This window comes from Botryllus schlosseri, chromosome 8 (assembly GCF_051294905.1).
Source record: "Botryllus schlosseri isolate E-star chromosome 8, Bs_hap1, whole genome shotgun sequence".
NCBI lineage: Eukaryota > Metazoa > Chordata > Ascidiacea > Stolidobranchia > Styelidae > Botryllus > Botryllus schlosseri.
Window position 1 is genome coordinate 20,969,107 of NC_137243.1, and position 23,420 is coordinate 20,992,526.

The 23,420-nt window shown below is 40.9% G+C and overlaps 1 protein-coding gene and 1 long non-coding RNA gene across 4 annotated transcripts; both read right to left on the minus strand.

Moving 5' to 3' along the window:
* Window positions 1-7,293: 7,293 nt before the first annotated feature.
* LOC145444052 (uncharacterized) lies at window positions 7,294-9,043 on the minus strand. The gene has a single exon (XM_080321959.1). The coding sequence runs from the start codon at window positions 8,913-8,915 to the stop codon at window positions 7,449-7,451; it is 1,467 nt and encodes a 488-aa protein (XP_080178085.1). The 5' UTR covers window positions 8,916-9,043; the 3' UTR covers window positions 7,294-7,448.
* Window positions 9,044-17,271: 8,228 nt separating this feature from the next.
* On the minus strand, window positions 17,272-22,555 carry LOC145444694 (uncharacterized). 3 transcript variants are annotated; one of them, XR_013916760.1, is made up of 7 exons: window positions 21,376-22,555; window positions 21,043-21,098; window positions 20,503-20,695; window positions 20,000-20,119; window positions 19,254-19,443; window positions 18,669-18,767; window positions 17,272-18,301 (listed from the first exon to the last, which is right to left on the minus strand). It is a non-coding gene; the product is annotated as an uncharacterized LOC145444694 (long non-coding RNA). The 3 variants fall into 3 exon arrangements; XR_013916759.1 differs by lacking the exon at window positions 17,272-18,301 and having other exon boundaries at window positions 18,412-18,767; window positions 21,376-22,552; XR_013916761.1 differs by lacking the exons at window positions 17,272-18,301; window positions 21,043-21,098 and having other exon boundaries at window positions 18,412-18,767; window positions 21,376-22,550.
* Window positions 22,556-23,420: the final 865 nt, after the last annotated feature.

Consider the following 23,420-nt stretch of genomic DNA (forward strand, 5'->3'; position numbering starts at 1 on the left):
GTCCTAAAAATCGATATTTATGATTGACTTCTTGATATTCATACCGATAAATCGTGATTCTAGCGTGCTGTGAAATATCGAACGACATTGGAGCACGAGCTAGTTATTAGTTATCATGAATAATCAAAAAAGACGACCGCGATCGGCGTTGTTTGTAGCGAATACCCACCGTAATTCAACCAATTTGTGAAGTCATAGTATCCTGGGCGTATATAATTCGTGAGTCGTGTGTACATTTACGGGACAAGCCCTCATCTTCAAGGCATGCGATCGAACCAATGATGGATCTTATCAATATAGTCCTAAAAATCGATATTTATGATTGACTTCTTGATAATCATACCGATAGATCGCTATTCTTGCGTGCTGTGAAATATCGAACGACATTGGAGCACGAGCTAGTTATTAGTTATGAAAAAAGCCGACCGCGATCGGCGTTGTTTGTAGCGAATACCCACCTTAATTCAACCAAATTGTCAAGTCATACTATCTTCGGTATACATAATTCGTGAGTCGTGTGTACATTTACAGGACATGGCCTTTTCTTCATTCTTCAGTACAGGCGATCGAACCAATGATGGATCTTATCAATAAAGTCCTAAAATCGATATTTCTGATTGACTTCTAGATAATCATACCCATAGATCGTGATTCTTGCGTGCTGTGAAATATCGAACGACATTGGAGCACAAGCTAGTTTTTAGTAATCATTGATAATCAAAAACGCCGACCGAGATCGGCGTTGTTGGTAGCGAATACCCACCTTAATTCAACCAATTTGTGAAGTCATAGTATCTTGGGCATACATAATTCGTGAGTCGTGTGTACATTTGCGGGACAAGCCCTCATCTTCAAGACATGCGATCGAACCAATGATGGATCTTATCAATTAAGTCCTAGCATCGATATCTATGATTGACTTCTTGATAATCATACCGATAGATCGCGATTCTTGCGTGCTGTGAAATACGGAACGACATTGGAGCACGAGCTATAGTTATTAGTTATCATAAATAATCGAAAAAGGCGACCGTGATCGGCGTTGTTTGTAGCGAATACCCACCTGAATTCAACCAATTAGTGAAGTCATGGTATCTTGGGTATACATAATTCGTGAGTCGTGTGTACATTTACGGGACAAGCCCTCATCTTCAAGTCACGCGATCAAACCAATAATGGATCTTATCAATATAGTCCTAAAAATCGATATTTATGATTGACTTCTTGTTAATCATACCGATTGATCGCGATTCTTGCGTGCTGTGAAATATCGAACGACATTGGAGCACGAGCTAGTTATTAGTAATCATAAATAATCAAAAAAGCCGACCGCGATCGGCGTTGTTTGTAGCGAATACCCACCTTAATTCAACCAAGTTGTGAAGTCATAGTGTCTTGGGCGCATATAATTCGTGTGTCGTGAGTACATTTACGGGACACGCCCTCATCTTCAAGTCATGCGATCGAACCAATGATGGATCTTATCGATATAGTCCTAAAAATCGATATTTATGATTGACTTCTAGATAATCATACAGATAGATCGCGATTCTTGCGTGCTGTGAAATATCGAACGACATTGGAGCACGAGCTAGTTATTAGTAATCATAAATAATCAAAAAAGCCGACCGCGATCGGCGTTGTTTGTAGCGAATACCCACCTTAATTCAACCAAGTTGTGAAGTCATAGTGTCTTGGGCGCATATAATTCGTGTGTCGTGAGTACATTTACGGGACAAGCCCTCATCTTCAAGTCATGCGATCGAACCAATTATGGATCTTATCGATATAGTCCTAAAAATCGATATTTATGATTGACTTCTTGATAATCATACTGATAGATCGCTATTCTTGCGTGCTGTGAAATGTCGAACGACATTGGAGCACGAGCTAGTTATTAGTTATCAAAAAAGCCGACCACGATCGACGTTGTTTGTAGCGAATACCCACCTTAATTCAACCAAGTTGTGAAGTCATAGTATCTTGGGCGCATATAATTCGTGTGTCGTGTGTACAATTACGGGACAAGCCCTCATCTTCAAGTCATGCGATCGAACCAATGATGGATCTTATCGATATAGTCCTAAAAATCGATATTTATGATTGACGTCTAGATAATCATACCGATAGATCGTGATTCTTGCGTGCTGTGAAATATCGAACGACATTGGAGCACGAGCTAGTTATTAGTAATCATAAATAATCAAAAAAGCCGACCGCGATCGGCGTTGTCTGTAGCGAATACCCTCCCTAACTCAACCAATTTGTGAAGTCATGGTATCTTGGGTATACATAATTCGTGAGTCGTGTGTACATTTACAGTTAATGGCCTTATCTTCATTCTTCAGTACATGCGATCGAACCAATGATGGATCTTATCAATTAAGTCCTAGCATCGATATCTATGATTGACTTCTTGATAATCATACTGATAGATCGCTATTCTTGCGTGCTGTGAAATATCGAACGACATTGGAGCACGAGCGAGTTATTAGTTATCAAAAAAGCCGACCACGATCGACGTTGTTTGTAGCGAATACCCACCTTAATTCAACCAAGTTGTGAAGTCATGGTATCTTGGGCGCATATAATTCGTGTGTCGTGTGTACAATTACGGGACAAGCCCTCATCTTCAAGGCACGCGATCGAACCAATGATGGATCTTATCAATATAGTCCTAAAAATCGATATTTATGATTGACTTCTTGTTAATCATACCGATTGATCGTGATTCTTGCGTGCTGTGAAATATCGAACGACATTGGAGCACGAGCTTGTTATTATTACTCATAAATAATAAAAAAAGCCGACCGCGATCGGCGTTGTCTGTAGCGAATACCCTCCTTAATTCAACCAATTTGTGAAGTCATGGTATCTTGGGTATACATAATTCGTGAGTCGTGTGTACATTTGCGGGACACGCCCTCATCTTCAAGTCATGCGATCGAACCAATGATGGATCTTATCGATATAGTCCTAAAAATCGATATTTATGATTGACGTCTAGATAATCATACCGATAGATCGTGATTCTTGCGTGCTGTGAAATATCGAACGACATTGGAGCACGAGCTAGTTATTAGTAATCATAAATAATCAAAAAAGCCGACCACGATCGACGTTGTTTGTAGCGAATACCCACCTTAATTCAACCAAGTTGTGAAGTCATGGTATCTTGGGCGCATATAATTCGTGTGTCGTGTGTACAATTACGGGACAAGCCCTCATCTTCAAGGCACGCGATCGAACCAATGATGGATCTTATCAATATAGTCCTAAAAATCGATATTTATGATTGACTTCTTGTTAATCATACCGATTGATCGTGATTCTTGCGTGCTGTGAAATATCGAACGACCTTGGAGCACAAGCTAGTTTTTAGTAATCATTGATAATCAAAAAAGCCGACCGAGATCGGCGTTGTTGGTAGCGAATACCCACCTTAATTCCACCAATTTGTGAAGTCATAGTATCTTGGGCGCATATAATTCGTGAGTCGTGAGTACATTTACGGGACAAGCCCTCATCTTCAAGTCATGCGATCGAACCAATTATGGATCTTATCGATATAGTCCTAAAAATCGATATTTATGATTGACTTCTAGATAATCATACCGATAGATCGTGATTCTTGCGTGCTGTGAAATATCAAACGACATTGGAGCACAAGCTAGTTTTTAGTAATCATTAATAATCAAAAAAGCCGACCGAGATCGGCGTTGTTGGTAGCGAATACCCACCTTAATTCATCAAATTTGTGAAGTCATAGTATCTTGGGCATACATAATTCGTGAGTCGTGTGTACATTTATAGGACAAGGCCTATCTTCATTCTTCAGTACATGCGATCGAACCAATGATGGATCTTATCAATTAAGTCCTAACATCGATATCTATGATTGACTTCTTGATAATCATACCGATAGATCGCTATTCTTGCGTGCTGTGAAATATCGAACGACATTGGAGCACGAGCTAGTTATTAGTTATCAAAAAAGCCGACCGCGATCGGCGTTATTTGTAGCGAATACCCACCTTAATTCAAGCAAATTGTCAAGTCATACTAACTTCGGTATACATAATTCGTGAGTCGTGTGTACATTTACAGGACATGGCCTTATCTTCATTCTTCAGTACAGGCGATCGAACCAATGATGGATCTTATCATTAAAGTCCTAAAATCGATATTTATGATTGACTTCTAGATAATCATACCGATAGATCGCGATTCTTGCGTGCTGTGAAATATCAAACGACATTGGAGCACAAGCTAGTTTTTAGTAATCATAAATAATCAAAAAAGCCGACCGCGATTGGCGTTGTCTGTAGCGAATACCCTCCCTAACTCAACATATTTGTGAAGTCATGGTATCTTGGGAATACGTAATTCGTGAGTCGTGTGTACATTTACAGTTAATGGCCTTATCTTCATTCTTCAGTACATGCGATCGAACCAATGATGGATCTTATCAATTATGTCCTAACATCGATATCTATGATTGACTTCTTGATAATCATACTGATAGATCGCTATTCTTGCGTGCTGTGAAATATCGAACGACATTGGAGCACGAGCTAGTTATTAGTTATCAAAAAAGCCGACCACGATCGACGTTGTTTGTAGCGAATTCCCACCTTAATTCAACCAAGTTGTGAAGTCATAGTACCTTGGGAGTATATGATTCGTGAGTCGTGTGTACATTTACGGGACAAGCCCTCATCTTCAAGGCATGCGATCGAACCAATGATGGATCTTATCAATATAGTCCTAAAAATCGATATTTATGATTGACTTCTAGATAATCATACCGATGGATCGTGATTCTTGCGTGCTGTGAAATATCTAACGACATTGGAGCACAAGCTAGTTTTTAGTAATCATTAATAATCAAAAAAGCCGACCGCGATCGGCGTTGTCTGTAGCGAATACCCTCCTTAATTCAACCAATTTGTGAAGTCATGGTATCTAAGGTATACATAATTCGTGAGTCGTGTGTACATTTGCGGGACACGCCCTCATCTTCAAGTCATGCGATCGAACCAATGATGGATTTTATCGATATAGTCCTAAAAATCGATATTTATGATTGACTTCTAGATAATCATACCGATAGATCGTGATTCTTGCGTGCTGTGAAATATCGAACGACATTGGAGCACGAGCTAGTTATTAGTAATCATAAATAATCAAAAAAGCCGACCGCGATCGGCGTTGTTTGTAGCGAATACCCACCTTAATTCAACCAAGTTGTGAAGTCATAGTATCTTGGGCGCATATAATTCGTGAGTCGTGAGTACATTTACGGGACAAGGCCTCATCTTCAAGTCATGCGATCGAACCAATTATGGATCTTATCGATATAGTCCTAAAAATCGATATTTATGATTGACTTCTAGATAATCATACCGATAGATCGTGATTCTTGCGTGCTGTGAAATATCAAACGACATTGGAGCACAAGCTAGTTTTTAGTAATCATTAATAATCAAAAAAGCCGACCGAGATCGGCGTTGTTGGTAGCGAATACCCACCTTAATTCATCAAATTTGTGAAGTCATAGTATCTTGGGCATACATAATTCGTGAGTCGTGTGTACATTTATAGGACAAGGCCTATCTTCATTCTTCAGTACATGCGATCGAACCAATGATGGATCTTATCAATTAAGTCCTAACATCGATATCTATGATTGACTTCTTGATAATCATACCGATAGATCGCTATTCTTGCGTGCTGTGAAATATCGAACGACATTGGAGCACAAGCTAGTTTTTAGTAATCATTGATAATCAAAAAAGCCGACCGAGATCGGCGTTGTTGATAGCGAATACCCACCTTAATTCAACCAATTTGTGAAGTCATAGTATCTTGGGCATACATAATTCATGAGTCGTGTGTACATTTACGGGACAAGCCCTCATCTTCAAGGCATGCGATCGAACCAATAATGGATCTTATCAATTAAGTCCTAACATCGATATCTATGATTGACTTCTTGATATTCATACTGATAGATCGCTATTCTTGCGTGCTGTGAAATATCGAACGACATTGGAGCACGAGCTAGTTATTAGTTATCAAAAAAGCCGACCACGATCGACGTTGTTTGTAGCGAATACCCACCTTAATTCAACCAAGTTGTGAAGTCATAGTATCTTGGGCGCATATAATTCGTGAGTCTTGAGTACATTTACGGGACAAGCCCTCATCTTCAAGTCATGCGATCGAACCAATGATGGATCGTATCGATATAGTCCTAAAAATCGATATTTATGATTGACTTCTACATGATCATACCGATAGATTGTGATTCTTGCGTGCCGTGAAATATCGAACGACATTGGAGCACAAGCTAGTTATTAGTAATCATAAATATTCAAAAAAGCCAACCGCGATCGGCGTTGTTTGTAGCGAATACCCACCTTAATTCAACCAATTTGTGAAGTCATAGTACCTTGGGAGTATATAATTCGTGAGTCGTGTGTAGGACGGGACAAGCCCTCATCTTCAAGGCATGCGATCGAACCAATGATGGATCTTATCAATATAGTCCTAAAAATCGATATTTATGATTGACTTCTTGATATTCATACCGATAGATCGTGATTCTGGCGTGCTGTGAAATATCGAACGACATTGGAGCACAAGCTAGTTATTAGTAATCATAAATATTCAAAAAAGCCAACCGCGATCGGCGTTGTTTGTAGCGAATACCCACCTTAATTCATCAAATTTGTGAAGTCATAGTATCTTGGGCATACATAATTCGTGAGTCGTGTGTACATTTACGGGACAAGCCCTCATCTTCAAGGCATGCGATCGAACCAATGATGGATCTTATCAATAAAGTCCTAAAATCGATATTTATGATTGACTTCTTGATAATCATACCGATAGATCGCGATTCTTGCGTGCTGTGAAATACGGAACGACATTGGAGCACGAGCTATAGTTATTAGTTATCATAAATAATCGAAAAAGGCGACCGTGATCGGCGTTGTTTGTAGCGAATACCCACCTTAATTCAACCAATTTGGGAAGTCATTGTATCTTGGGCGTATATAATTCGTGAATCGTGTGTACATTTACGGGACAAGCCCTCATCTTCAAGGCATGCGATCGAACCAATAATGGATCTTATCAATTAAGTCCTAACATCGATATCTATGATTGACTTCTTGATATTCATACTGATAGATCGCTATTCTTGCGTGCTGTGAAATATCGAACGACATTGGAGCACGAGCTAGTTATTAGTTATCAAAAAAGCCGACCACGATCGACGTTGTTTGCACATTTGTGGTGTTTTTATGTGTCCCGTTACGGCCTTACTTCAGAGAAGCAGGTGCGTAAAGGGTTACACATCTCGTTCTTCAATTCCTTTTCATTCCATTCCATTCATATTCCCTTTTGTGTCCTCTATTTTCTGGTATCCCTTTCTTCTTTCGTTATATTTCCTTCATCTGTCTTCCTCCGTTTTTGAACCTTGCCCTCTTGAGCATACCTTGAGCAGTCCTCAAAGGCTTCCCACATTTTGGGCAGTTAGCTACCCATTCTCCTTCTTCCGTTCTTATCGTTTTCCCACAGTTTAGGCATAACTGGCATTCTTTACGGCATATTCCGCACTTTCTTTTTTCCCCTTGTCTTGGTTTTTTTCCTGCGTATATCATCATCACGTCTCTTTTACAGCATGTGTAGAAGAGGTAGTGATCCATACCACACTCTACGCATTTGGTATGCTCCTCGCGTTCGTCTGTTACTTTCTTCCCACATCCTCCGCATGGGTATTCTATTATGTCCTTCCATTCCCTGGTCAAACTTTTGTTTTGCCATTCTGCTTCTGTGCTTGTATCCGATTCTATGCTTCCCTGTCGTTCGGTATCTTCTTTTCCTTTTAGCATATCTATATGCTTTTGCCAGTGTTTTTCTGATGATTCGAACCATTCCGACTTCTTGCTTTCTTTTTCTGTGCTGTCTTCATTGCTAGAACTGCGGGTTTCCGCCTCTTTACTTCGTTGCATCGGTGTATCGAATGATTTCCCTGCCGCACCCTTTTCGTCTCTCGTTACGCTCGGTTGACTTTCGTCATCGCCCGTCGATTCTCTTGGCCGCTCTGTTTCGTGCCCTAATTTGGGCATGCTGTATTCTTCCGCGTCTATTTCTCGCGCCATTTCTGTTTCCATCTCTTTTACGGTCGCGCCCGTTTCTCTTGCGCCCTCTTGCGTCTCTATATCTGTGATCTCGTGATGTTTCCTTTTCTTTATTGGTGTGGACTGTATTTCCCATCTGGTTCCGGTTTCTTTCCCCATACCAGTGTCGGTCCGCTTTTTCATTTTTTCTATTCTCTGGTCACACAATCTGGCTATGTGCCCAGGTTCCCCGCACTCTCCGCATGTAGCGGTTGGTCCTTTGTGTTTTACTGCTATCTTCCATCCGTTTATCCAGATATAGCTTTTGATGGGATATTTTTCCAAGTGTCTTTTTTCAATGAGTAGGCTTCGTACTCCATTTTTTAGACCTTCTGCGTTTCTTTGTTGGTATATATTCTTTATTGGACCGTGATTTTCCAGAAAGTATTCCTCAATTCTTTCATTTGTTATTCTCGGGTGTACCCAGTTAAGGTACACCGCCGTATTTTGCGAGATATACATCCAATGAGCTGGAAGTTCCCGCCCGTTTTTTTTTATATTGTTTATCCTTTCATCTGCCTTTATCACCATTCGTCTTTCACAGAATGTTAGATCCGTTTGCCCGTTTGGGTACTGTATTACTCCCTCGAGCTCTTCTTTGTTTATATCCATTTTTTCGAGTAATTCCCGTAAGTCCTTCGGGTTCAGTAAATCCCTCGTTTTAAATCCCAGGTCGCATGATCTGTCGACCGTAATAGCTCCTGCCGCATTGGCATATGTATCCATATAGTCCTTTTTTCCTCTCCTTCCTTACTGCAGACTACATACTAGACAGATTTACGAGCTGTCTGCTTTGTTCTTGCCGTTTGTTTTGTTCGCGCCATAGTCGTTCGTTCTAGTCGGACGTAGATAGACGATAGACGGTGCAGCGCAAAGCACACGAAACCCTTGGTTGAAAGCCTAAGGCAGTGCTTTGCAACCTGTGTGACGGTTCGCACTTGTGCGAATGAAAAAAATTGCAGTGCGAATGACGAAGGTGATGCGAACGGTGCGAATGAGAATCCCGGATGAGTGCGAATGAAAATCGTGATTGAGAATTGGTCATTTTTTCTGACCTGGAATAATTCGAATAAACCTAATAGGAAATTTATGGGCAGTGTAACTTTTGTTGTTGCGACGCAATTGTATAACTTGTTCAAATTACGACGCACCACTATAATCGCAGAAGCCGTAGTGAATTAATATTTTCGCACTATAATTATTATGTAACCTAAAGCCTGGTTTGGACGCGTGTGTACTGTGTAGTGGCAGACATACAGCATCCCAGCCCGTCTTAGCCTGCGACAGGCTGAAAAAATGACGTCAAATTGACTTTCTGCTTTCTTCCGCTAAACAATCATCATACTTTCGTAATAACTGTTCGATTAGTGCGAGGCACGAGGATAGTAGTAAATACCATCATTAGGCTGTAGAGTCACATTTGCAAGTTACTGTAACGCAAATTTTTACCCCTTCGATGGTTATCAAAGTATGGACCGCAACGGGCATAATTTTGGGTCGAGACGGTGCCAGAGCTATCTGTTAATATGTATGTAATATTTGTTGAATTTATTGCAGAAAATCCTGCAATAGTTTTTACAAATCTGGGGTCACGGTGTTGGGTAGCCTACTGTAGCCAATAAGCGAGACACGCAGAAAATATGGCTTTATCATGAGAATTCATGATAAGATTTGTCCGACTGGGTTTTCTGGAAAACATAGCCGAAGACCGTTGGAATGAACCAGTGTGGGGGCTAGGGATGTGCAACGAGAGAGTTCAGGTCTGAGACTCATTCATTTCGAGGCCAACCCCATCTGAGTCGGGTCACTTGAAGACGCGAAGTTTTCGCCAACAAACCACTGATAAAATGCGATGAGAAAACATAAGCGTCGACAAAAACTCGGCCAAAAATGACCGATGCTGGAACCATTCGATATGGATATGCTCCGTTGTCGGCACGGAATAGTCTAGTCTCGTTCTTGCAATCTGACTATAGACAGTAGCACAACTGCGACACGCAGAGGAATATAATTCCCCCTAATTTGAAATCGCGTGCGTCAAACATGTTTCGAATAGAGCTGTGTTGGATAGAATTGTCGTGTTCGCGTTCTGTATGTCATGTATGTCCGTAAATTCGCAGCATACTACTACTGTAATATTAAAAATGAATTCCTTTTCATGGGTGAGGCTCGGGTCACGAGATGCCACAAAAACTCGGATTTTGGTGGTAGTCTATAAAACTGCTTTAACGTTAATAAACTGTTATGAATTCTGAAGTTAGATTGAGCTAAAGAGCAGAGCACACAGTATCGTGAGTTTATTTGCTCTTCCCACATACTCGCGAGACAGAAAATGGGAAATCGAAAGAAAAAGTTGAAACAACGTGTCAAAAGGTAGTGAGCTCTAATGCGCCTACTCTTCTTGATCGTTTGGACCTTATATTTCCCAACACATAAGGCAAAAGACTCAACATAAACAAGTGGGTTTTTCACCCTTTCCACATACTGGAGCCTCTTAGACCTTTTTGTCAGCTCTCAAAATCTATTTCTTATAGCAAGCATTTTTCACTCGTGAAAAATACGTTGTATTTTGGATAGGAGTGCAGAACAGATTTTAAAACCTGGCCGTCCAAGCGCTAGTACAAAACCCAACAACTTGTTTGGTCGAGAGGGGTTTTACTGAAATAGTTTTTCTCGCTTCGCGCGATCTACATTCATTTATACTTGTTGCTCTGTATTCTTGGTCTTAGTTATAAATTTAAAAATCTCTCATCCACAGTTGTAACCTTCCATGCCATATAACTATCCGTTAGGTTTGCTAGCATCCTGGTTGCGTTTTGTGATATGACAATAAGGGGGAGTATGGCGCGCTATGGCACGCTACCTGAGTGTGGACTATACGCCGCGTTCCCTCTAGGGTCCGCAACAGAGAGTCGGCGAATACGTTGGCCAGCACTTTATTGTACAACATAAACTCGAACAGACTAAGGATAAAACATTGGATAAAATAAACAGCGTTGGTCGTGCAGCGTCGGTAGATCGTCAGATAAAAAGCCGGCGTGCATCTAACGAAGGTCTTCTTTAAATAGTCGGAATGCAGACACCGTCGCGCACAATGATCAGCAATGATTGTTAATCGTTCGTCCGACGTCGAGAGGGTATGTGCGGTACACCAATCCGCCATAAGGGTCCCCCCGCTTGGAAAAGCTTTAGGTACCGGATGAGAGCGATTCAGATCGAGGAAAAAAAATCATTAGAACGGAGTGAAATAGCATAGCAACCAAGCATGTATAATACACACATCGAATAACAATACATGTTCAGTACATACCGAAGGGTTATAAACAGTGAGACACAACAGAGCGGTAAAAAAAATTCAAATCTGCATTTCAAACACTGGTGCGAGTACGAAATTTTGCAAGTGACTGGGTGTTCTGACAACACGACCACTATTCGTAATCGTTGTAGTTTGAGATTCGGGAAGGGTTGCGTTTTGAGCGGTATCATTAGATTGGCAGTTTTCAAAACATTGCAAGGGCAACCGACCCGGAATCAAACGGTCAGTAGAGGCGTCATAAGGACCTTTACTAGTCTCGATAGTAAAACACTTCGGAGTGCGCTTCAACACTTTGTGCGGACCAGTATAAACGGGGTCAAGTGATCGGCGTGAGCCGTCGATCCTTAGAAAAACGTGGGTGCAAGTGGTTAAATTATTGGGAACTTGTGACTTTGGGTTACAGTGAAAATTAGTGGAAGTTTGGCCAATGGCCGAAAAGAATCGTCTCATATTGCTCACGAAGGTTGGATTGTCGGTGCTATTCCTATACGGAACGGGATCAACTAATTGACCAGGCAAGCGTAATGAAGTACCATAAGTCAATTCGGAAGACGAGTACCCTAAATCCTCTTTTATTGCACAACGCAACCCCAAGAGTACTAAGCCTAAATTATGATACCAATCGGACGGGCTCTCCTTTGTACGCAACGCGTCTTTTAACGTGCGATTAAATCTTTCGACCATTGAATTTTGCTCAGGTTTACGGGCTAGGGTAGTAATATGATGAATTCCAAGCAATTGCATAAGTTGGGACCATTCGCTAGACGTAAATTGGCTACCTCGATCAGTTATAAGTTTCCTGGGTGCGCCGAATCTAGATATATAGCCGAGGTTAAAAGCGTCAATGACTGTCTGGGTGCGCATATCACACATAGGGATACACTCCGGCCAACGAGAAAATCTATCAATGCACATCAATAAATATGAAAAACCGCAACTGTTAGGCAAAGAAAGGATATCAACATTTACGGTATGAAAACGTTCAGAGGGCACTGGAAGGTTGGTTATTGGCGTTCGAGTATGTCGGGTTATCTTCGAGCGTTGACACGGGAGACACTGTCGAACAAACTCGGTTATGTGCCGCTTCATATGAGGCCATACGTACCGGTCCGTTATCAGCTTCGTAGTCGCTCTAATGCTAGGATGAGAAATGTTGTGAAGTCCGTTGAGCACTGCGTCGCGCAAAGAATGCGGTACGAACGGGCGATGTTTGCCAGGCAGCGACCTGTCGAAAAGAACGGGGCCATGCAACCCTTCAACTGTTACCTCCACAAGATCCAAAGAATGTTCGTCGGAGTTAGACAGTAGATCTCGCAATTCGTCGTCGTCTTTCTGGGCGTCAAACAGCATCTGTGGAGAAATCGGTACGGTATCCGGGAAAACCACATTGACTTCTAATCTTGAAAGGGTGTCGGCGGCAGTGTTCAGCGACCCCTTGATGTGGCGGACGTCGCTCGTAAACTCCGTGATGAACCTTAATTGTCTTGATTGGCGCGCAATGAGTCTTTCAGTAGGGTTCTGCAACGCTTTGACAAGACCATCATTATCTGTGACTAGTTGGAATTTCCTGCCCTTCAATTGTACGTGAAAATGTTTAATAGCAGAATACGCTCCCAAGAGCTCGCGATCGAATGCTGAATACGTTCGTTGGGTACGATTAAGGGTCTTCGAATAAAACCCAAGAGGTGACCATATACCTTTGTGTTGCTGTTGCAGAACTGCACCCATTCCTACTTCACTTGCATCCACGACTAGAGAAAGGTCCGAGTCATGAATAGGATGGACAAGCAAGGCATTACCTGAGAGATCAGATTTGATGCGGTCGAATGCTGACAATGCGGAGTCCGACCATACAATACGTCTGCGTTTGTTGGATGATTGATTTGCTATATCGTAGAGCGGCTTCAATATAGTTGCGCAGTCTTTCACAAATCGATGATAGTAACACACAAGTCCAAGGAAGGATCGTAGTTGCTTTACGTTATCTGGGCGAGGGTAATTTGTTATCACATCAACCTTTGCAGGCAGGGGACGGATTCCTTCGAGACCAACTAAATGTCCAAGGAATTCTATCTCCTTTTTACCAAATTCGCACTTGTCAACGTTAATAACGAGACCAAACTCACGTAGCTTCGAAAACAGTGTTCTGAGCGTCGTCAAATGTTCCTGTTCAGTGCGGGTGGCGATTAAAATGTCATCTAAAAACACGAAAATATGTCCGATTCCGGATGTAACCTCGGAGATAAAACGGCTGAAAGTGCTGCATGCATTCGTCAAGCCGAACGGCATGGTAGTTGGTTGAAACAGTCCTTCAGGGCAAATAAACGCGGCCTTCTCTTGGTCCTGTGGATGGAGAGGAATCTGACGGTACGCTTTCTGTAAATCAATCTTGCTGAATATGCTGCAACCGTGCAATTCGTTAGTGAAGTCTCGTAAAAAAGGGACTGGCCATCGATCTTTGATTGTTTGATTGTTTAACTTACGGTAATCGACGCAAATTCTAATATCGTCTTCACCTTTAGAAACAACGGTAATAGGTGACGCATACGGCGATTTTGAACGGACAATGTCTCCGGACGCTAAAAGCTCGTCCAATCGATCCCTTACCTTGCGTCTCAAATACGGCTGTAATAGGCGACAACGCGAACGCACAGGACCGCCAGTAGTTAATATCCGATGTACAGTGCCATGCTTGCCACGTAGGGACGCAATCTTTGGTGTGGTCAAATCTTTGAATTCCTTCAAGATATCGGCATATGGTTGCTTATGGTGGGGTGAGACTAAGTTGAGGCCGAAAACAGACGCAGGTTTCTTCCTACCTCTCACGAGAGTGTTCGAATTTGGGTCCAACATTACGTTATTTCTAATATCGACTACAAAAGAGAACTCCTCCAGGAAATCAGCTCCTATTATCGCAATTTTTGTATCAGCTACGTAGAATACAAAATCATACGTGTACCCGTTCGAGAGTCGGATCTTGCGAGATTTCGTGCCACGAGTCGGGATAGCGGTACCGTTCGTTGCGTACAGGTTTGGTCCACGGTCTTTGTTACGACGATCTTGCCGTGTGCTGGGCATGAGCGAAACGGATGCACCTGTATCTACTAAAAATTCAGTTCCAGAAATTTCGTCCTGTACATGTAATAGAGACACATTATGAGAGTTGTGCGAAACAACCAATGGATCTGTACGGCGTGGACGGAATCCTACGCCGTACCTCTGTCTAAAAAAGGACGAGCAGATTCGTAGCGTACACAACCAGGGCGACAATTCCGTGCACGATCACCAAACCGTTCGTGATAGTAGCAGAGACCACATTCCCGACTTCGCGGAGGGCCGTCAGTACACCAGTCATTACGCGAAACGGGATATCGATGCCCAGAGTCAGTATGCACGTCTTCAAATCGAGGGTGGTGACGAGTCGTCGCACCAGCGGCATAGGTCGGTCGTGGAGGCTCATGGACAGGAAGTGTATCCCGTACAGGCGGTCGAGATTGAAGCTGTCTAACTTCACGATTCAGGCTTGAAATTTCTCTTCGCATCTGATACAAGTCAGGGTTACCGGGCGCTTGATGATTAGTATGACGAGACCCACGGGCGTAGATATTGTCAGCTCGTACAGCCAGTTCATCCGCGGTATCAGTTACGTGTGACGATAAAATATTGGCTAAGGAATCAGGCAAGTGGTGCAGGAAGGCCTCCCGGAGGTAGCAATCGACACCAGGCCCTCCATGGGACATTCCCGTCGCACTCCTCAGCTTCTTGAGTATCTCGGGCGGTTTCAACCCACGACAGCGTCCACTATATAGCTCTTGAACACGATCTCGTAGCGGGACAGTATATTCATCTAGCAGGATTTGACGTAAAATTTCAAAGCAATCGGGGTTCTCGATGCCAGGAAGCCGTATTCGGATAGATTCAAGTTGATTTCCATCAAGGCAGCGCAAAACGTAGTTGTACCGAGCAACATCATCGTCGACGCCATAAGACTGGAATCCAGCTTCTGTAGACACAAACCAGGACTCCGGTGCATGCGACCAAAATTGCACTACAGGCATAGCTCCCCGCAGATGGGCGTTGAAAGGCTGGGTAGCAAGCTCATCTCGTTCGTCTTGCACGGCTCGTCGTCGGCGACTTCTTGTAGACATCACGTCGGGGTCACCAAAAGTATGGCGCGCTATGGCACGCTACCTGAGTGTGGACTATACGCCGCGTTCCCTCTAGGGTCCGCAACAGAGAGTCGGCGAATACGTTGGCCAGCACTTTATTGTACAACATAAACTCGAACAGACTAAGGATAAAACATTGGATAAAATAAACAGCGTTGGTCGTGCAGCGTCGGTAGATCGTCAGATAAAAAGCCGGCGTGCATCTAACGAAGGTCTTCTTTAAATAGTCGGAATGCAGACACCGTCGCGCACAATGATCAGCAATGATTGTTAATCGTTCGTCCGACGTCGAGAGGGTATGTGCGGTACACCAATCCGCCATAGGAGCGAACTCTTTTACCATCATAAGGGGGTGGGGTGGCGTGTCTTAAAAAGTTTGAAAACCACTTTTCTAAGGTAAATACTTCCTATATCATTTTTTATGTTTAATTTCTAGCGCGACATCCCGATCTCAAAGCCTCCCGCAGGTTGCAAGGTTTCAACTGCTAAACATCACAGAAATCATAAACGAGATTGACATAATTCGGATCACTAGTGTGATTTCAGATTGGCCAATCCAGTGTAAATTATTTCAGTGATGTGCTTATAAAAAACGATTCGCGTGTGCCTTAGGTAGATTCGTTCTCTGTATGTGCAGAATTAGTGTAGGTATTTTTATTTTATCTATACATAGTGGAAGCGTGTTTGAAGCTAACATGGTTATGATGCTGTCAGCATTGTGTGTCCTGGAACTGATCCAAAAGTGGAATTAGTATCATCATCATCATTGGTTTATTAGCAATTTTATCAGTTCAATACACCACAAAAAATGCGATACAATGAAAAGACAGGAAGGTGTCGAAGCGACAAGGAGCAGTCTATGGAATCTGACACCCACCTTGGCCTAGGCGATGTAAAGAGGAGGCATGCACACTGAATGAAAGTAAAGAAGATAGTATAGAAAAAGAAAGCGACAATAAATAGGGCGGCATGTCATGGGAAGCGAGATCGATAGGTCAGTCGTGGTCCGGTAATCTTGAGGATGGACTGTATTTATTTAGTAGTAATTGCTTGTATTTCGACTTGAATGTGGACATGCTCGTCGACTGTCGGATGGCCGGCGGGATACTGTTCCACACATCAGGTCCGGCATATTTGATAGAGCGATGATCTTTTCGGTCGATCATATGATATTTGGACGACGTGGACGCGCGTGTGTTGTACTTGTGCGCTTTTGATTCCGAGGTAAAGAAGTCATTGAAATATTCGGGGCAACGACCGCAGTGGAACTGATACATAAACTTGGCGATTTCTACACTGTAAATTCTGAAGTGTTACTCAACCCGGAAAATTGAACACGAAACGTGATCCAAAAATTGAACGCCTAGAAGTGTTGCGAAGTGTTTAAATTAAAAGTGTTTACCTAAAAAGTGTTCAGCCTCAAAGTGGCTGGTTGACTAGTCACAGGAACGCAGGGCTCAAAATAAAATCAGATTTTATTGATTCATGAATAGATGACGCTTATAACACCCAACCTGGGTGATTAAATACGTGCAAACATTGAAATTTCCAATAGCTGCTGTGACAGGGTTTCATAAATTCAGATCAGCAGTTGAAACCGTTTCCGGAATAGTCCATGAAATCACGAACATCACAAATGATCAAGAGCAAACTCACTACAAATATCATGCAACTCGTTCAATCATGAAAATGAATGCATAGGGAATTAGGGATAGTGATAACAAAATATCATTTAGTATCTTTAACTTTCGTGACAATGGCATGGAATCAAATTCATTGGTTACGTCCGTTAACGGAAAACATGATCAACACAAATCATTAAAACATATTTATAATTGATCAAATTATGGCTTGTAAATTTCTAATTTTATTGTAAAAAAACAAACAATGAATATATCAGTTTCACTACCACTACCACGATAAACAAGTAACAAAGTATTTTTTTACTCTTAATGAGATTGGGCCTGCTAACCAGGCATCAAAAATATTCTTGGGCTTGCATTACAAGGATTTATATCAGGTTAATGCCAATCACTTTTGTTTAAATAACAAAGAAATCGTTTCTTTGAGTCCATACAAATTTTGCAGATTTACAGAAAAGATTTTGTTGTTATTTGCCAGTCTGCTGCAAAATATGAAATCTGGAAGTCATTAGGGCACTGGTTCATGAACGTATTTGGACACGCCCCGTTATGATAGCAAAAAAAATTCACACACCCCTTATCGTCGTATCATGAAATTAAAAAAAGCAACCAGAACGCTAAAAATCCCAACTGATAGTTGGATGGCAGTGACGGTAATAGTTGTTGATGAGAGAATATTCAAATATTAAATTCTGACCATACACGGAGAAATAAGTAGAAGCTGCCATGTGCGAAAAAGATTTTAGTTGACAGCGGGTTCACGCCCCTTCAAATGCTTTCTCCTGTTTGAGAACCACTCCTTCAGGGCATGACAATCCAATGCATAGTAGCTCAAAACGTCAACAATGTTTCTGAATACTTCATTTTCACTGAAGCAGTTTTATATTCTTGGCATCAGCTACAATCCAGGATCGGTCAATCTCTGATTCGTGGCGTGCCATGATGTTTGCTTCTTTTCTACTGGTCAACTCCAAGTTGTGCTCCCTGAAAATGTGATTAAATTCCAAAGTTTTGAATATGTCAATGAAAATTCTAAATTTTATGCAGAAATAAATATAAATATTTCACACATGTAGGTTACACAAGCGCAGGAAAGGCGCTCGGATACATGTGAAATCCTATCACTGAGAAGGACTAAAATTCGCATAACGACTAATAAAAATATCTTGAATTAGGTCCGCGCTTTTTTCAATTCGGCCATTTTGACATTTACATTGACATTCAGACGCACAGGCCACAGTGAGAATGCAGAACTGTAACTCAGGATGAAATTTATAGCAGAACGTCTATGTACGTCTACGAACGGTCTATGTATATTTGTATGGTCCACAAAACAGAAAGATTACGATACCTGTTTCAATAAGACATGCGCTTGGGTCTTGGATTGTATTTGCTTGTCTCTCAATTTGGCTTGGAGAAGAAGACAGTTGACTTCATCAACCTCGTTTTGCTGAAAATGTAATTGATTGCAAACAAGATCCGAAAATAAATATAGTAGAATCGTTATTCCTATGGGTTTGGATTTCCATTACAATAATTGACCAGACAAAGGACACATTGATTGTCTTTAGTAAAGACTTTGTGACATCTTATCGAAGGTGTTGAATACTTTTCCTTCATTGCAGTAATTGTAATTGTTCTCAATCTTTCAAAATACTTCCTTCCTGATTAAATTTAATTAACGAAATTATTTGGACTTAGCACGACATGGGAAATGATCTCAATTTGATGTTCCAAGTATAGATCAGTAAGCAGTAGTTTAAATACAAGTTACCCCAGCTCTTTACATTCAACAACACCTCTGTTCAATGTACACAGATCAAGCCTCTCTTCAGCTCATATCGCATATATAGATAGTTATTAAGAAAATTAGGACTGCAAAAACCAGCACATTACATGATCAATGGTGATATATGAAATGAGTAAATAGACTTACATGATCACATGTTTCCATGGGTTCTTGAGGCAAAAGTATTATCGCAAAAGATGACTGCACCGGCACAAAATCCGTTCAGATGACTCCTCACGTCACTATCAACATTGTCTGTTAGCACAGGCACGGTAGAACCAGGGGGTCTCTTCGAAGAGTCGACACCAGTTGGATGAATTTGAAGATCAATCCAAGACTGTTGAAAAGAAAATACTTGTTTCAAAAATTTGCAATACAAGGGAACTATTCAATATTCGAACAGCTTCTTCGAGGTGCAAAACTTCAATATAAAATTGAATAGTATATGCATATTGAAATGAGCCCGAATATTTTCGGCTGAGACTCGTCAGGGGTAATCGTCAGTAACTAGTAGAGAACTCGAAAGAACGTTGTACATCAAAAATCGTATCACAAAATATCACGTCACCGGCATTCAGTATTACGCAGATATCACACTGGATACATTTGTATGTGACAAAAGGGTGTCTTTCATAGAACAAATAATTATTGTAATGGAAAGTTGCATGTGACCGTACCACCAATTTTACTACAGCACGAGTAGCATACTTTCCTGGATTGTTAATCATTTTAGTGGAATTTTACCAGCAAACATTCATAAAAATAACCAAATGCAGCAGAATCAGATTCATTATCTAAGGATATACCAGTTTACTTACGAAATACCGCGATGCTTACCAGTATTTAAAACAACAAATGCATTTCAAGAAGGTGCCAATTGCAATACATACTACCTGCACATTAGGGCATTTTTCATATTCTTTCCATCAGCCGCAACCCAGGCTTGATGAGTCCCTGATTCGTGGCGTGCCATGGCGGATCTTTTTTTTACTGGTCAAATCCAAATGCTGCTCCTAGAAAATACGAAACATTACAAAGGAAAATTGTAAATTTGATGCAGAAGTAAATATAAATATTTCACACAGATAGGTTACAGAAGCGCATGAGAGGTGATCAGCCCCCCAGGTTGAGAACAACTGACCTAGCCCATTATAGTTCAGTAAGCAATAGTTAAAGTACAAGTTACACGAGCTCATTACGTTCAACTACATCTCTGTTCAGTGTACACAGTTCAGGGTACACTTTACTGTGCAGTGTACACAGATGAAGCCTTTTTCAGCTCATATCGAATAGCCCGTAAGCTACTCTGCGAGATAGTTCGTGAGAAAAGTAGGACTGCAAAAACCAGCAAATTACATAATCAATGGTGATATATAAAATGAAAAAATAGGCTTACATAATCACATGTATCCATGGGCTCTTGAGACAAAGGTCTGTATCACATAAGATGACCGTGCCGGCACAAAACCCGTTACGAACGACTCCTCACGTCACTGTCAACATTGTCTGATAGCGCAGGCACGGTAGACCCAGGGGGCTCTTTTTAAAGAGTGGACATCAGTTGAACGAATTTGAGGATCAATCCAAGACTATTGAAAAGAAAATATTTGTTGCAAAAATTCGCAATTCAATTGAACTGCTCAGTAATCACGCAGATATCATACTGGATACAGTTTTTTTTCTGCAATAAGTTGTGCGTGACAGAAGGGTGTATTTCATAGAATAATTGAGTAATGGAATGGAAAGTTGCACATGACGTTACCACCAATTTTACTCTGGCACAGCTAGTATACTTCCTGGATTGTTAACAATTTTTGTGAAATTTTACCAGCAAACTTTCATAAAAATCTTTATCACAAAGATAACCGATTGCAACAGAATCAAATTCATTTTCTAAGGATATACCAGTTCACTTACAAAACACCGTGATGCTTACCAGTATTCCATACAGCAAATGCATTTCAAAAAGGTGCCAAGTTCAATACATACTACCTGCAAAATAGAGTTTAGTTGAGTTACCGTATCACAATAAACTCAGAAAAGTCAAATTTGGGGATTGGGCAAAACAAATACTACCCCTTGTGATCCATGGTTTGTTGAAAAGATTGTTTGTTTGGCTGTGCTATTATTGGGGCGATTTTTTGGACGTAAAAAGGTAAGATTTTGACTAAAAAATTCAAATTCACACATATTTTGATGATGAAAAACTTAATTTTGACCCCATGTACTTAAATTAGGTGTTTCTCACATAGTGTTAGAATTGTATTACCAGAACTTATCTTTATTTCTGGCTGGAGCTGTCTGTTCTTCCGAAGTAATTTGATCTGAAAAAATCTTTTAGCATGAAAATTGACAAATTTTTACATGAAAAAGAACTTATTTTATCGAAATCTGGACCCATGAATAATTCTAGTATTAGTTACATCTCGTATTATGGTAGAAATATTTAAAAATTTGTTGTAGTACAACGAAAGATACTTTCCTACATTTTCAGGTAGAAAGTGTCTGTCCTAACTAAGTAGCTTGGCAAGAATGAAGAAAGAACGTTCACCAGCTGCAGTTGTTGGCCGGCAACACTGAAGTTGTGCGTACACTGCACTCTCTCTCTCATTATGACAAAGTTGTCTACATTGCAAGTATTCATCATACGGTTTTAAAAGAAGAACCAATGCCCACGCAGTTTTGCTTCAGTTAGGATAGTGCAATAGGCTACGTTGAGTATTTGTTTCATTTGACAGTTTATGATTCACAATGAGCAGACGATGGTCCGTCTACAACGGTAGGACTATAAAGTAGGCTACAAGATGTAAATTGTAAAATGATAAGTTCACCGACAGTGCAATCATCTATGATACAAACGAAATGCAAGTTGCCAACAAAATTTTGATTTTGTAAAGAATTTTGGCAATTTTTGACCTAACGGTACAATTTTGACAAAATTCTGACCTATTTTGACATTTCAAAAAAATCGCTTTAGGTAACACCTTACCACTTGGAATAAACAGTAGGCCTACAGTGTAAAACGTGTTGCAGTTGAAAAACAATCAAAACCGTTGCATGACTGTCATACCGGCATTCAATTGCTGACATTGCAGTACTTGTCCACAATGGACCACAATATCGCCTACATAGTGATATTTCAGTGTGGATAGAGAGAACATCCCTTTATCCATATGTCAAAAAAGTTAATTTTATAGCAGCTTCCCATCAGTACCGTAGTACTGGACCTGGTCGCAGCCTGGTATATTATCAGATTCGAAGCTCGATCATCCAGCAATAATATCAGACGAATCATATACTACAAAACATCTAAAGAACATTCAAATGAATAAGGGATATGAGTAGCCTGCTAAAACATCTAAAACAAACGACGTTACTGCAATATCAAAACGAGTTAATTTTATGACTATTCTCACATTACATACATTCAATAACATTTACCGCATCTCCATACCTTACAGTACATGGAATTTATGATGCTTTACGCCATCAGGTAGCAGAAACTGCTTCAATATATCCATTTCGCCAAGTTTTTTCGTGTACCTAACTCTCTGCCTGAAGCCTGACGAACCACCAATTCAAATCCAAACTGACATCGAGCGCGCTCTACCGTGACGAAGGTTGTGACCCCTCTGCGTCACAGGGAAATATGTATATTTCATTGAAATATTACCCTTAAACTTAGTGTTGGGTCAAGTGAGTAATATTATTTTACATATACCGTGATTTAATGTGATCTCCAAACGTAGCGATGGTTTATGAATGCAAAATTGATGATAAATTACCAAGTATAAATTTTCTTGAAAATAAGCCGCAGTGACGAAGTGTTACATGTAAACGGAGAAATACGCAGAAGCGTTGCGACGATAATGGCCCAATGCGTTTATATGCCCAAAAAGTGTGTCTGTACGCAGAAAAAAGTGTTATGAAGTGTTCAATACGACCTTGCGGATTTACAGTGTAGTTTCCGCATATCTTCTATGTTTAGGACGCCGAATCTCTTCAGCAGCGACTTGTTGGATGGGCAGCCAGGCCCCTTTGGGGCCCTAGCTATGAAGCCATGAAGGGATCGCTGCTCACAGATTTAAATTTCAATCCTGTTCTAAGAAATGGGACAACCGGCTTTTTTTCTCTCTAGTCTTGACAAATTGGTTATTGAGGTCGACCAGCCTATGAACTCTCGCCACTGTTTATGACGCGTGTATACGATATCATCAAAGCAATGTTTAGATTGATTAAATAAGCGTATATATTATCTCCTTGTCCACACTATATAATCAAATACCTATATTGCGTTTTGGTTTATAATCCCAA

Excerpts from the sequence above, each read along its gene's own strand:
- LOC145444052 (XM_080321959.1), bottom strand. The coding sequence starts at position 8,915 with ATGGATACATATGCCAATGCGGCAGGAGCTATTACGGTCGACAGATCA.